The sequence below is a fragment of the Carcharhinus amblyrhynchos genome, chromosome 1 (assembly GCF_965287045.1).
Source record: "Carcharhinus amblyrhynchos chromosome 1, sCarAmb.v2.hapA, whole genome shotgun sequence".
Lineage (NCBI taxonomy): Eukaryota > Metazoa > Chordata > Chondrichthyes > Carcharhiniformes > Carcharhinidae > Carcharhinus > Carcharhinus amblyrhynchos.
In genome coordinates, this window is record NC_137324.1 from 86,071,714 (window position 1) to 86,084,463 (window position 12,750).

A 12,750-nucleotide genomic window follows, 5' to 3' on the forward strand; every position below is an offset into this window, starting at 1 on the left:
GTGGAATCTCATGTTTTTGCATGTGTCATGTCAATGTTATACTGGAGCTATTGTGTCAAATTTACAATAGTTCCAGCATGAAAACTCTCACTTAGACTACATTGAATCACATTTATTTGACTTCTCCGTTCTAGAATAACAACATGATTATTGGCTTCACAATGCAGTGGCAACGTGCAAGCTTCATAATGATAGCTAGAGATACTTGAATGCCTCAAAAATCCATTTATTTCATAATTTTGCCTAAAGCGTCTCACTCGTGCTAGCACCCTCCACACCACAAGCATGGTTAATGAAGACAGCACTTTACTGTTAACAGAACACTCATAGGGAGAGTGAAGAAGTGGCATCCTTTTCAAAGTTTACATGTGGTGTGTCAATGCTGATCCTTCCTTTCATAGAACCCATAGAATCATAGAATCTCTACAGTGCAGAAGGAGGCTATTTGGTCATCAAGAATCTATCAATTCTTACCCAGGCTTATTCCATGACCCCAATGCATTTACTTGCTAACCTACATACCTTGAGACATTAAAGGGCAATTTACCATGGCCAATCAAACTAACATACAGATCTTTGGACTGTGGGAGGAAACTGGAGCACCTGGAGGAAACCCACGTAGACATGAGGAGAACATGTGAACTCCAAATGGTCACCCAAGGCTGGAATTGAGCCCAGGTCTCTGGTGCTGTGAGACAGCAGTGCCAACCACTGTGCCACCGTGCCTCTCATTTCCCCTCCACTCCCCACTGTCTACTCTTTTACAAGTATTTCTTGGGTTCCAACTACCTTCTGCACTTGAGCCAAAGAATCAATCTCAGATATGAACCTAACCAATTGAGCATTGTAGACAGCCCAGTTTTTCCTCACATGTGGAGGAGTTACTAAATAGCAAGAAGGAATGCAAGCCTTTGTTAACTTCCCCTTGCTCCAGGTTAATGAGGATACTTATAACACTACATTAGGTATCAATTAATGGTCACAGACCAAGGATCATAGGGTTTCTTGTCCTAGTTCTAATGGTATCCATTTATGTATATGTTTTTTAGTATATTCTAAAAACTTTCCTTCTCACCCCTTTGTGTTCCTTTCAGTGGTCCTAAACTCTATCAGACCAAAGTTGTTACTAGTATATTTGAGACCATTATAGGCATTGGGATAACAGATTATAATTAATGTCCCCTATTTGTGTCAGTCATGGTGTATCCTGCTCAGGACTTACATGTCTAAGGAGCTGTGTTAATTCAGTTGGCTGGATGGCTGGTTTGTGATGCAGAATTATGCCAACAGCATTTGTTCAATTCCTATTCTGGCTCAGGTTATGCATGTGCTTTCTCAACCTTGCCCCTTGCTTGAGATGTGGTGACTGTCAGGTTAAATCACCACCAGCTAATGGTCCTCTGGGACTATGGTGGAGAGCACAACACCTCTGAGGATGAAGATTCTGACCACTGTGGAATATTTGACATTTATATGTTTAGATGGATCATCAGCTCACATTCCTTTTTTGAATTCATTGTCAGGGTATGGGTATCACTATCAAGTAAGAAGTCACACAACACCAGGTTAAAGTCCAACCAGTTTATTTGATAGTAATCCCACAAGCTTTCGGAAACGCTGTTTCTTCGTCAGGTGTGTGGAAGGTTCTGATCAGAGAAGGGCATATAAAGTCACACACAGTTTACAGAATACTGATTAAATCTTTAAAGACTTGCATTCTAATCAGTATTCTGTAAACTGTGTATGACTTTATATGTCCTTCTCTGATCAGAACCTTCCACACACCTGATGGAGGAACAGCATTTCCGAAAGCTTGTGGGATTACTGTCAGATAAAGTGGTTGGACTTAAACCTGGTGTTGTGAGACTTCTTACTGTGTTTACCCCAGTCCAAGACCGGCATCTCTACATTATCACTATCAAGGTCATTATTTATTGCCCAACCCTCATTACTTTGAGAAGTTGATGTTGAGACTTCATGGTGAACCACTGACTATTTTTCTTTGTTGTGATTTTATACAATTGAATGACTTGTTTGCCCAAATCAGAGTATAGTTAAAAGTCAGCTATGTGAAGGATCAAATTAATTTAAACAAGTGCAATAAAGGCATATGTGTAATATTGCAAAAGGTTTAATTCAAGCAGGCTCAGTAAAAGTTTTGAAAGCAGGTGATTAAACATTCTTTCAGTTTGATTCCATTTTCACTAATCTTCAGCCAAGCAGTCATGCTGTTGCAATGATAGTTAGCATTTCAGCATAACAGTCCATGCTGTTCTTAACCATGATGCCTTACCTGTTGAAAATCAGGAGCAATTATTTAATTCATATAAATTGATGCAAGCCAGTTGGTCTGTAAAACTGGTTAAAATAGCTTACAGAAGCTCCCTCTCACTGTCAACCGTATCTACTGTTGAGTTAACGAGGGACATGCAGATGTTCACATGGACTGGAGACAGTGAATATCAAGAAAAACATGCTCCATCGATTGGCTTCACAGGTTAGATGATTTTACCTCTTGTAAGAGTGTCATACACTCTGCAACACTTTCAAGAAATATTAAGCAAAGATGACGGCGCATGGCACAGATGAACACAAATATATTTTGCGTGATAAAGGAAAAAAACTGGGATCATGCAGAAAGTCACGATTTCAGCTGCTACAATTTCCATCACCTTACACAGTGCGTGGCAACCACTTCTTACTATCTTTCCCACAGAAGCAGAATTATCAGCCTTTTTTGTTTAGAAAATTAGTCATTTCTATGTATTTGCAAATGCAACCATTTACTGCAGTAGTCAGCAAATTACTGTTAATGTGAAGCTTTGTACTTTTCAGCAGTACAGCTTTGTATCACTAGTAATGTTACTACAGAATGGTAAGAGCATGAATAAAAAGGATCCAAACCACTGCATCCATTTTCTAACAAAGGAAGTTTTTAAAAATATAAATTGGTGTCATTTTTTTCAGAATCCTCACTGACTTGAGTTAGTTCCTCACACTCATGTCCTTCTTGGTCAAGAGGACAGGTCAGTTGTGCCAACAGAGGAGCTTGCTAATAATATCAATGCCACTTCATGGAATCATAGAATTCCTACAGTGCAGAAGGGGGCCATTCAGCCCATTGGATCTTCACTGACAACATCTCACCTAGGCCCTAAACCCAAAATCCCACAAATTCCTCAAACCAATGTACTCCATGACACTAAGGGGCAATTTAATGTGGTCAATACACCTAACCAGCATGTCTTTCAGACTGTGCAAGGAAACCGGAGCATCCGGACAAAACCCACGTAGACACGGGGAGCATGTGCAAACTCCACACAGACAGTGACCCAAGCCGGAATCAAGCTCAGATTTCTGGAGCTGTGAGGCAATAGTGCTAACCACTGTGACACTGTGCTGCCCCTGTGACACTGTGCTGCCCCATAATTGAATTCTAATGTCACCAGCTGCCGCAGTGGCATTTGAACCTATCTCTCCAGAGCATTAACCTGGGTCTAGAACTGGTTCAGCGACATTACCACTACACTACTGTCACCCCTTCTTACAGGAGAAATCATAAGCAATATTCCCTTTTAAATAATTAGTTGTTGCACGCAGCCAGATTTCTCCAGTGTGATTCTTTCCGTGGCATAGAACAAGGTCTGAATGATAGCATGCAAGCTGCTGTGCACTCACGCACCATGCAGCGCAGTGGGAATGTTGGTCTGAAGATGTTGTCAGACTGTACAAGGTCTACTAGCTTGTCTTCTGTTCCTCAGGTGATTCAGTCAATACAAGTGTGACGTCACCTCAGGGAGTTACAAATTTGAGCATTTGCAAAAACTGACAGTCAAATTCAAGTGATCTAGTTCAATGGTCTAGAAATCTTCCTCGGGATGCTGATCTTCAACAACTTCCAGATAAGATAGGCTGGATTAAATAATTGTATGATTGCAGGAAGGATCAATCTCAACTCAGTAAAATTCATTCCAAAATCAAATTTCCAGAAATATGTTTTATTGAATTGCAGTAATTTGCTCCCTACTGCAGCAATCCTATAACCTTTTTCATTTCAGTTTTTCATGGTTCCAATCTGCCTATCAGGACAATGATGTTCTGCATCTCTCTCATTACTGTTTTTTGGTTGGCTAATCAGAACCATGTTTGTGAAAAGAAAACATGGATTAGTGCAAAGAGCCTTAACTGAGGATGCACCGTATCTAGCTGAACCTATATGATAAGCAGCAGCAGAATAAGCAATGTGTAGCAGGGGGTCAATGCAAGTTGTGTTAATGTACCTGGAGCAAGCGTTCCTGCTCTTTCTGCCATCTTTCCTGACGCTTGCGTTCTTCTTCTGGGTCCCAATACCAGCGGTCAAAACGCTTAGGGAGATTTAAAGGAGCAACTGGGATCTAACAATCCACATCAAGAAAAAGTTGTGTGACAGACTGATGTTATTTCATGATTTGAAAAATTTCCACTTAGGTGATGTTTCCAGTAAGTAAGAGCAAGAATGATAGCTACTGTGGAAGGCTGACAAAAAAATTACAGCAGGATAGGACTAACTAAATTGCTATCAAAAAGCTTAAGTGATCAATTTATTAAATATGAGTATTAACAAATCTTTTTTATAATGAAAGATTTTAGTCATGAACTATAGTATTACAGATTATTATGATTGAATTTATGTTCATGTACAATATTGCTTAGCAGATGTATTTAGAAAAGACAAGAGCACATTGAGCACTAATAATCCCTATCCTTTTCTCCCCACTTTTGAAGTGATTATTTTTCTGGGCATAATCAAAGGAACTGGGATATGACGTGCCAGGGTCTCCACCAGCTTAGCAGACACAAAAGAGAAACATGACTCATTCAATGACTACCCTCCCATACATCTGGGTAAACAATTAAGTTGTGCATGATTTCTTTGTTAGATGGCACACCTAAGGTTTGGCACTTTACAGAAAATTACATGGAATGTACCAAAACAAGCCAATTAGCCCAGCTAGTGTTCTAAGTCCATTCAAGTCCATTCCATTCAACACATTCTTTCATCATTTGTCTCTTCTTTGTGGGTACAATCTCCATCTTCCTCAAATCTGCTGTCATCGCCCATCTCCTCAACAAATTCCATGCTGGACAGCTCTGTCCTTGCAAATGACCACCCTACATTTCCTCTCCAATGTTGTCAAAAGTGACATTGCCTTCCAAAGCCATTCCCATCTTTCCCAAAACCCTGTTTTTGAATCTCTCCAATCTGATCTCTGCCCTTAGTACAGTACAAAAATGTCCTCTATCAAAATCATAAATTAAATCCTATGTGACTGTGCCTCTCCACTGTTGCCGAGTTGGGTTGGACTAGGCAACCCAACTAGGCAACAGTTGCATTCTTATCTATTTAATCATAGCCAGAGAATCTAATAGCTTCTCTCCCTGCTCCTACAGTTACCTTTGGTGAGGCCAGAGATTTAGCTTTGGCAACCTTCTACATTCCATCTACACGCTGCACCTCACTAATATTATCCACAAACACAATGGTCTGAATTCTTGCTCTCATGCCGGCTGCACAGAGTTGGGAGAACCCTGGCTCTATGAACCTGACTCTTAAAGAGTGCCACAGAAACTCATTTGGGGGAAGGAAGAGGCCTTTTCATTTTGTACATACTGCCCCCATCCATTCATTGTCACTGGCAATTTTTGCCCTCCCCTGTCCCTTGCAACAATTCACTGCCTCTGATAATCTCCCCATTCATCTCTCCATCCACCACCCCCCGCCATCCATTCAGCTAATTCCGAGATCTTCCCAATGCAAATCCTGTTAAGACCCTGTTGCATCAGTTTCCAGCCATAATGAGATTTGCACCCATGTCAAATTGGCCTGGAAAATTCTGGTCTCTGTTTCATGTCCAATATCACTCTTTGGACTCTAAACATTAACATTACTCCTCTCTCCATTGCTGCTGGGGTCAATTCTCCCAGGCCGCTGTGCTGTTTTTGTATGCAGCGAGCTGGAAGGCTCAAGTTACTTCCCACTGTGTGCGACAGCCTCCACGAGTCTCCAGCAGCCGGATTTCCAGTGCTGTCAGCTCCACGCCAGAAATTAGTGCGAACTGAATAAATTATTCAAACAAGTATTTTAATAGTTTAACATATAATTAGTGGGCCCAGGACTGAAATCTCTGGGCACGCTAGCCTCTCCACCACCCCACCCCCAGTCAGAAGTGGTTCACCTGCAGGGAGCTAGCGGCTCGACTCCCCTGGAGTGAAGGGGAAGCCAACGAGGCCCCCCAGAGGTTCAGGTGCCAGGGATGTGCCCCATGGGCATTGCCACTTGCGAAGGCTCAAGGGACAATGCCCAAGGTGACAACTTGGCACTGCCCATCGGGCATTCAGCAGTGCCAAAAGGGCGGAGCCTAATGGGGTGCAGGAGGGAGATCAAGACAGGCCGGGAGCAGGGTGGGGGAAGGTGTCGAGACTGGCAGGACATATTCAGGGACCAGCAATTGCGCCATGGGGGGGGTTTCGTACGGACAGCAATACTGGGGTCGCAGGGCTGAGATCAGGAAGCCAGCAGTGCAGGGTTACTGCCCATGTGCCAATGTCAACACTGACAGATCGGCACATGCACAGTGGGCCACCCAGCACTACAGTGCCAGCCTGCCCCGTGGGAATAGGCCCCACCCACTGAATTTTCACATCATTCATGTTAGTGCACTCTGCAGTGCACAGAGGGTGGGACATTCATTTTGAAAATCTCACTGAAAAAACCAGTGGAATTTTCTTCAGTTAACATGCGAATCCGACATTTAAAATGTTTTGGGAGAATAGTCCCACTGAGTTTTTCCAGCATTTTTTGTTTTTATTTCAGATTTCCATTATCTCAAAGAGTCGCAGAGTTCTACTTCACAGAAAAGGATCATTCGGCCCATCAAACTTGCACCTGTCAAATACAAATCATCCAACTATACTAATCCCATTTTCCAACACTTGATCCTAGCCTTGTGTGCTTTGGCATTTCAACTGTGATCTAAATAATTCTTAAATGTTACGAGGGTCTCTGCCTCCACCATACTTTCAGGCAGTGAGTTCCAGACTCCCACTATCCTCTGGGTGAAGCTCTCACATCCACTTTCAACCTCCTGCCCCTTATCTTAAATCTACGCTCCCTGGTCATTGATCCCCAACAAAGGGAAAAGTTTCTTCCTGTCTACTCTATCTATTCCCTTCATAGTTTTATACATCTCAATCACAACCCCCTCAGTCTCCACTGCGCCAAGGAAAACAATTCCAGTCTAACCAATTTCTCTTGATGAAAAAGATGCAGAAGTCTGAGGACGCATACCAACCGACTCAAGAACAACTTCTTCCCTGCTGCCATCAGACTTTTGAACGGACCTACTTCCTACTAAGTTGATCTTTCTCTACACCCTACTTATGACTATAACACTACATTCTGCATTCTGTCCTTTCCTTCTCTATGTACGGTATGCTTTATCTGCATAGCACGCAAGAAACAATACTTTTCACTGTATACCAATACATGTGACAATAATAAATCAAATCAAGTCAAATCAAACCCTCCAGCTCAGGAAACATCCTGGCAAATCTCCTCTGCACCCTTTCCAATACTATCACATTCTCTTTATAATGTGGATTCCAGTGCTGCACACAAAACTCTAGCTGTGGCCTAGCCAATTTTTATATAGCTCCATCATAACCTCCCTGCTCATAAATTCAATGTGACATCTAATACCATATGCCTTTTTAACCGCTTTATCCACCTGTCTTGCCAATTTACGGGACCAGTGCACATGCATAAGAACATATGAACATAAGAAATAGGAGCAGGAGTAGGCCATCCAGCCCTTCGAGCCTGCCCCGCCATTCAATAAGATCATAGCTGATCTGTCGTGTCTCAGTTCCACATTCCCGCCCTCTCCCCATAACCCTTAATCCCCTCGCTTATCAAAAACCCATCAACCCGCGTCTTAAAAATATTTAGCGAGGCAGCCTCCACCACTTCAACGGGCAGAGAGTTCCAGAGATTCACCACCCTTTGAGTGAAGAAGTTCCTCCTCAACTCCGTTCTAAACCGCCCCCCCTTTATCTTGAGGCTGTGCCCCCTAGTCCTACTGTTCTTTCTGAGCGGGAAGAGCCTCTCCACCTCTATCCTATCCATCCCATTCATCATCTTATACGTCTCAATGAGATCTCCCCTCATTCTTCTAAACTCTAACAAGTACAAGCCTAGTTTATTCAGCCTCTCCTCATAGCTCAACCCCCTCAACTCCGGTATCAGCCTAGTAAACCTCCTCTGCACTCCCTCCAAGGCCAAAATATCCTTGCATAAATACGGCGACCAAAACTGCACACAGTACTCCAGTTGCGGCCTCACCAATGCCCTATACAGCCGCAGCAAGACCTCCCTACTTTTATATTCAATCCCCCTCGCTATGAAGGCCAGCATCCCATTAGCCTTCCTGACTACCTGCTGCACCTGCAGGCTGGGTTTTTGCGACTCATGCACAAGGACCCCGAGGTCCCTCTGCACCGTCGCCTGCTGCAGTTTTTCGCCCCGTAAGTAATAGTCCTTCCTACCATTATTCCTACCAAAGTGGACCACCTCGCACTTGCCAACATTAAATTCCATTTGCCATTTCCTGGCCCATTCGCCCAGCCTATCTAGATCCTTCTGCATATCAAGGTCCCTCTCAGCCTTGGTGCTTCCCAGGATCCTGCTGTTCATCACGTATTTTCCTTGCCTCCTTTGTCCTGTCCAAGTGCATCAGCTCACACTTATCTGGATTGAATTCCATTTGACACCGACCAGCCCAAGAGACCAGCCCGCCTACACCCTCCTGTAACCTAAGGCTATCATTCTAACTATTTACCACCCTACGTATTTTTGTTCCATCCATGAGATTACTGATCAACCCTCCTACATTCAAGTCTAAATCATTTATGTAAGCCACAAACAGCACGGGCCCAACACTGACCCCTGCGAGGCCCCACTGGACATGGTCTTCCAGTCTGAAAAGCACCCTTCAATCGTAACTCTCTGTTTCCTGCCACTTAGCCAATTCTGGATCCAATTTGCCAAATTTCCTTGGATCCCATGGACTCTTATCATCGCTCTTTGTAGTTTGACTCAGTAGTTAGGAAAGCAAATGCAATGTTAGCATTTATTTCGAAAGGGCTAGAATACAAAAGCAGGGATGTACTGCTGAGGTTTTATAAGGGTCTGTTGAAATCACATTTAGAATGCTGCAAGCAATTGGGGGCCACGTATCTGGGAAGGATGAGCTGACCTTGGAAAGGGCCCAGAGAAGGCCCACAAGAATGATCCTGGGAATGAAAAACTTAACGTACGAGGAACATCTGAGGACTCTGGGTCTGTACTCAATGGAGTTTAGAAGGATAAGAGGGATCTCATTGAAACTTACAGAATACTGAAAGACCTGGATAGAATGGACATGGGGAAGATGTTTCCATTTGTAGGAAAGACTAGGACTTAAGGGCACAGCCTCAGAGTAAAGGGGTGGCACTTTAGAACTGAGGTGAAGAATTTTTTCAGCCAGAAGCTGGTGAATCTATGGAATTCATTGCCACAGAGGCCAGGTCATTGACTGCATTTAAGAAAGAGATAGATAGGTTCTTGACTGCTAAAGGGATCAAGGGTTACAGGGAAAAAGTGGGAGAATGGGGTTTACAAACTTTTCAGCCATGATTGAATGGTGAAGCAGACTCAACCGGCCGAATAGCATAATTCTGCTCCTATATCTTAGGGTTTTATAAGTCCCAGAGAAGGACTTGAACATAGAACTTCTGGCCCAGAGGTACAAATGCTACCATTGTATCACAAGTCTTCTCAAACTTATACATTTGATGCAATTCCATTCCCTATCCCTCCACATGCAATATACTGGGAATATCAAACTATCGGCATTGTTTCAACTTTTAATCAATTATGTTTCACTAATCTATTGGAAAAATGTGTAACTCAAACATGACACTAAACTGAACACTTGTATAATCAATTTGAAAAATTTTGCAACTGAATTCTTCAATGTGAAACTGACTTCATGCATGCAGTGCTTTTAAAATGTGCAGCTGTGATTTGAGTCTCATATTAGGCACCTTGTTCAATTGGCAGCTGAAATGCCTTTGGAGTCTAATGCATGCCATAAGATTTCATTTTGCATAAGCCTACGAGGCATGAATGCAACCAAAAAGAAAACAGTGGCATCAAGATCATTGTAAGTTACATAGAACATAGAACACTACAGCACAAACAGGCCCTTCGGCCCACAAGTTGCGCCGATCACATCTATATCTACCAACCTAAACCTGTGTCCTCTCGCAGCGACCATTTCAGCCCTGGGAAATAGCCTCCAAGAATCCACCCTGTCTATTCCTCTCAACATTTTGTAAACCTCTAACAGGTCGCCTCTCAACCTTCGTCTCTCCAGGTAGAAGAGACCTAGCTCCTTCAACCTATCTTCATAAGGCATGCCTCCCAATCCAGGCAACATCCTTGTAAATCTCCTCTGCAAACTCTCAATAGCTTCCACAAGTTAGAAGTAGAGCAGGATATTGGCCCACTCCATTTTAACCTCAGCTCTGCTCTTTCTACCAGATGCGGCAGTGTAAAGGGAGTGGTAGAGCGGGGAGATGGAGTTAAAATTTGCCCTTAAGTTTCAAATATACAAATCCACTTAGATTAATTTCACTTTTGTTTCATTGGGCAATGGTAATTTCCAAGTTAGCTTATTGTAATTCAACTCAGCAAAGAGTCCCTAAAGACAATCACTGAAGGGTGTAAAGCAACATTAACCTTTGACTCTTACCCCATGTTTCGAAGGTTTTTAATTCCATCAAATGCTCTTTGCTGTTCTTAAAAATCAAAATAGGTAGGATTTAGGATACTGACACTGATGTTATCATTTTATTGGAATATTGTATGGAATACTGTTGTTTCAGTCGAGTTTCGGACATTTATTGTAATATTTGTTATGATAAAACATCTAACTGCTGTGGCGGAGTAAATCTCAATAACTCAAAAACATTAACATAAATCATTAAGGCCTTTTCAAATGCTGACTGTCCATTTTCACCTAACAAATAGTGACCTACAGAAGAGGTTCTGGTGGGGAATGTGTACACCCATTTGTCATCATGTTCAATTTTTCATATTCTTTATTTAAGGGTTTCTGGCCCAGGCCAAACCATCTTTTCCCCCATTCCTATCACAAAGCCCTCCCCAAAAAGCCCTACATGACAACTCGTCCTGAGCAGAAGTCAATCCATTCCCATGAAAGTGGTTAAAAAATGTAAATGAGTCCTGAAACTAGCTTTCTCAACTCTGGCCTTGGATGGGTACTCGAGGTATACTGCTAATATTGCATTTGTATCAGACCCAAACCAAAATTCTCCTCTACTGCATTTTGGAGTCTGCTTTTCCTGTTTGCGCTGGGAACTGAGGCTCAGTGAAAAAGCATACCAAGATGTTTGGTCATTCATTGCTCAATATTTACTCCCAAAATATAATAGCTTTATCAGCAGAATATTTAACTATGAGCAAAAGTGCTAAACACAGTGCTTTTGAGCACTGAAAAAATGAGTTTGAGACAAGATCTTTGAAATTAAATAAGGCAACTAAATTAATAAATTTAATGGGTAGCCTTGGAGAAAAAAATTAAAGTTAAATTGTTTTTACTTTCAAAGTTCAAAGTTTAAATTGGTAAAGATGAATTTAAGACTGAAGCCAGAAGGAACAGTTTTGCAAAGACAGCAACCAAAATTTGGAACATCTTTTAAAATAGAGCAGATAAAGCTAATAGGATATTGTGATGTGGAGAACTGTAGATTTTTTTTTCTGAATGGAAAAGCGAAGATGAACTTTTCCTCATCTTGTGATTTTGTGAGTTCTGTTACTGATAAGGTGACTGACTGAACGCCAATTAGCCAAATAATCAATATACAAAGAAATACTTTTGCTGTGCAAGATATATTCTAAGAGCTCAACCTCCAATGAAGAATTTCATTTTAGTTAAAATATGTCACAAGTTCAAAGTAAAAAAAATTAAAACTATTTTAAGGTCCACTTAAGTCACATCAAAAAACAAATTCTGCTCCTAATTAATGGAGATAGCCTCTGAAATCAGCAATGAGATGAAGAACGAATCATGAACAGAAATAGTGCCATTCTTTAAGGATTATTTCTTAGTGACACAAGTAAGCTTACATTAACACCACAATGAAGTTACTGTGAAACTCCCCGAGTCACCACACTCCTGCGCCTGTTCAGGTACATCAAGGGAGAATTTAGCATGGCCAATGCACCTAACCAGCACATCTTTCAGACTGTGGGAGGAAACCGGAGCACCCACAGGAAACCCACGCAGGCACATAATCATTAAATGTAGTGCAAAGAATATGATAGTGTTGATGCATTGTGCCATGGAATAATAAAATACATTTTCCAATCAGTGTGCCATTGTAGCAAGATCCTCATCAAAATGGGACATCCACCAGCATGAAGCCAGCAGTTTCCCCGCTGTGAGAAAAGGAGGGAAACCCAGAGGGTCCATCCCAGAACACCCAGTTATGGGCCTGTGGCCTAGCAGATAGAACTGGTTCCCAGTACACTTGGAACCAAAAAGATGTTCATGAAGAAATAACAAAATAACTACACCAAGCCATTGATGAAATTCGCAAAAGGACCCTGTATAAAAGATTTTCAAATCTTCATCTTTTATTGAAACT

The 12,750-nt window shown here is 42.0% G+C and overlaps 1 protein-coding gene across 15 annotated transcripts in view; it reads right to left on the reverse strand.

Annotated features, from left to right (window-relative positions):
* The window catches only part of LOC145342637 (LIM and calponin homology domains-containing protein 1-like), a 334,400-nt gene that overhangs the window by 31,895 nt on the left and 289,755 nt on the right, over positions 1-12,750 (reverse strand). For 11 of the 15 annotated variants that reach the window (XM_080188282.1, XM_080188272.1, XM_080188279.1 and 8 more), the window contains one exon: positions 4,281-4,394. The exons of the other annotated variants lie outside the window; for them this stretch is intronic. In XM_080188282.1, the coding sequence (XP_080044408.1) occupies positions 4,281-4,394 (114 nt within the window). The remainder of the gene's footprint in view (positions 1-4,280; positions 4,395-12,750) is intronic. 15 annotated transcript variants of the gene reach the window in all.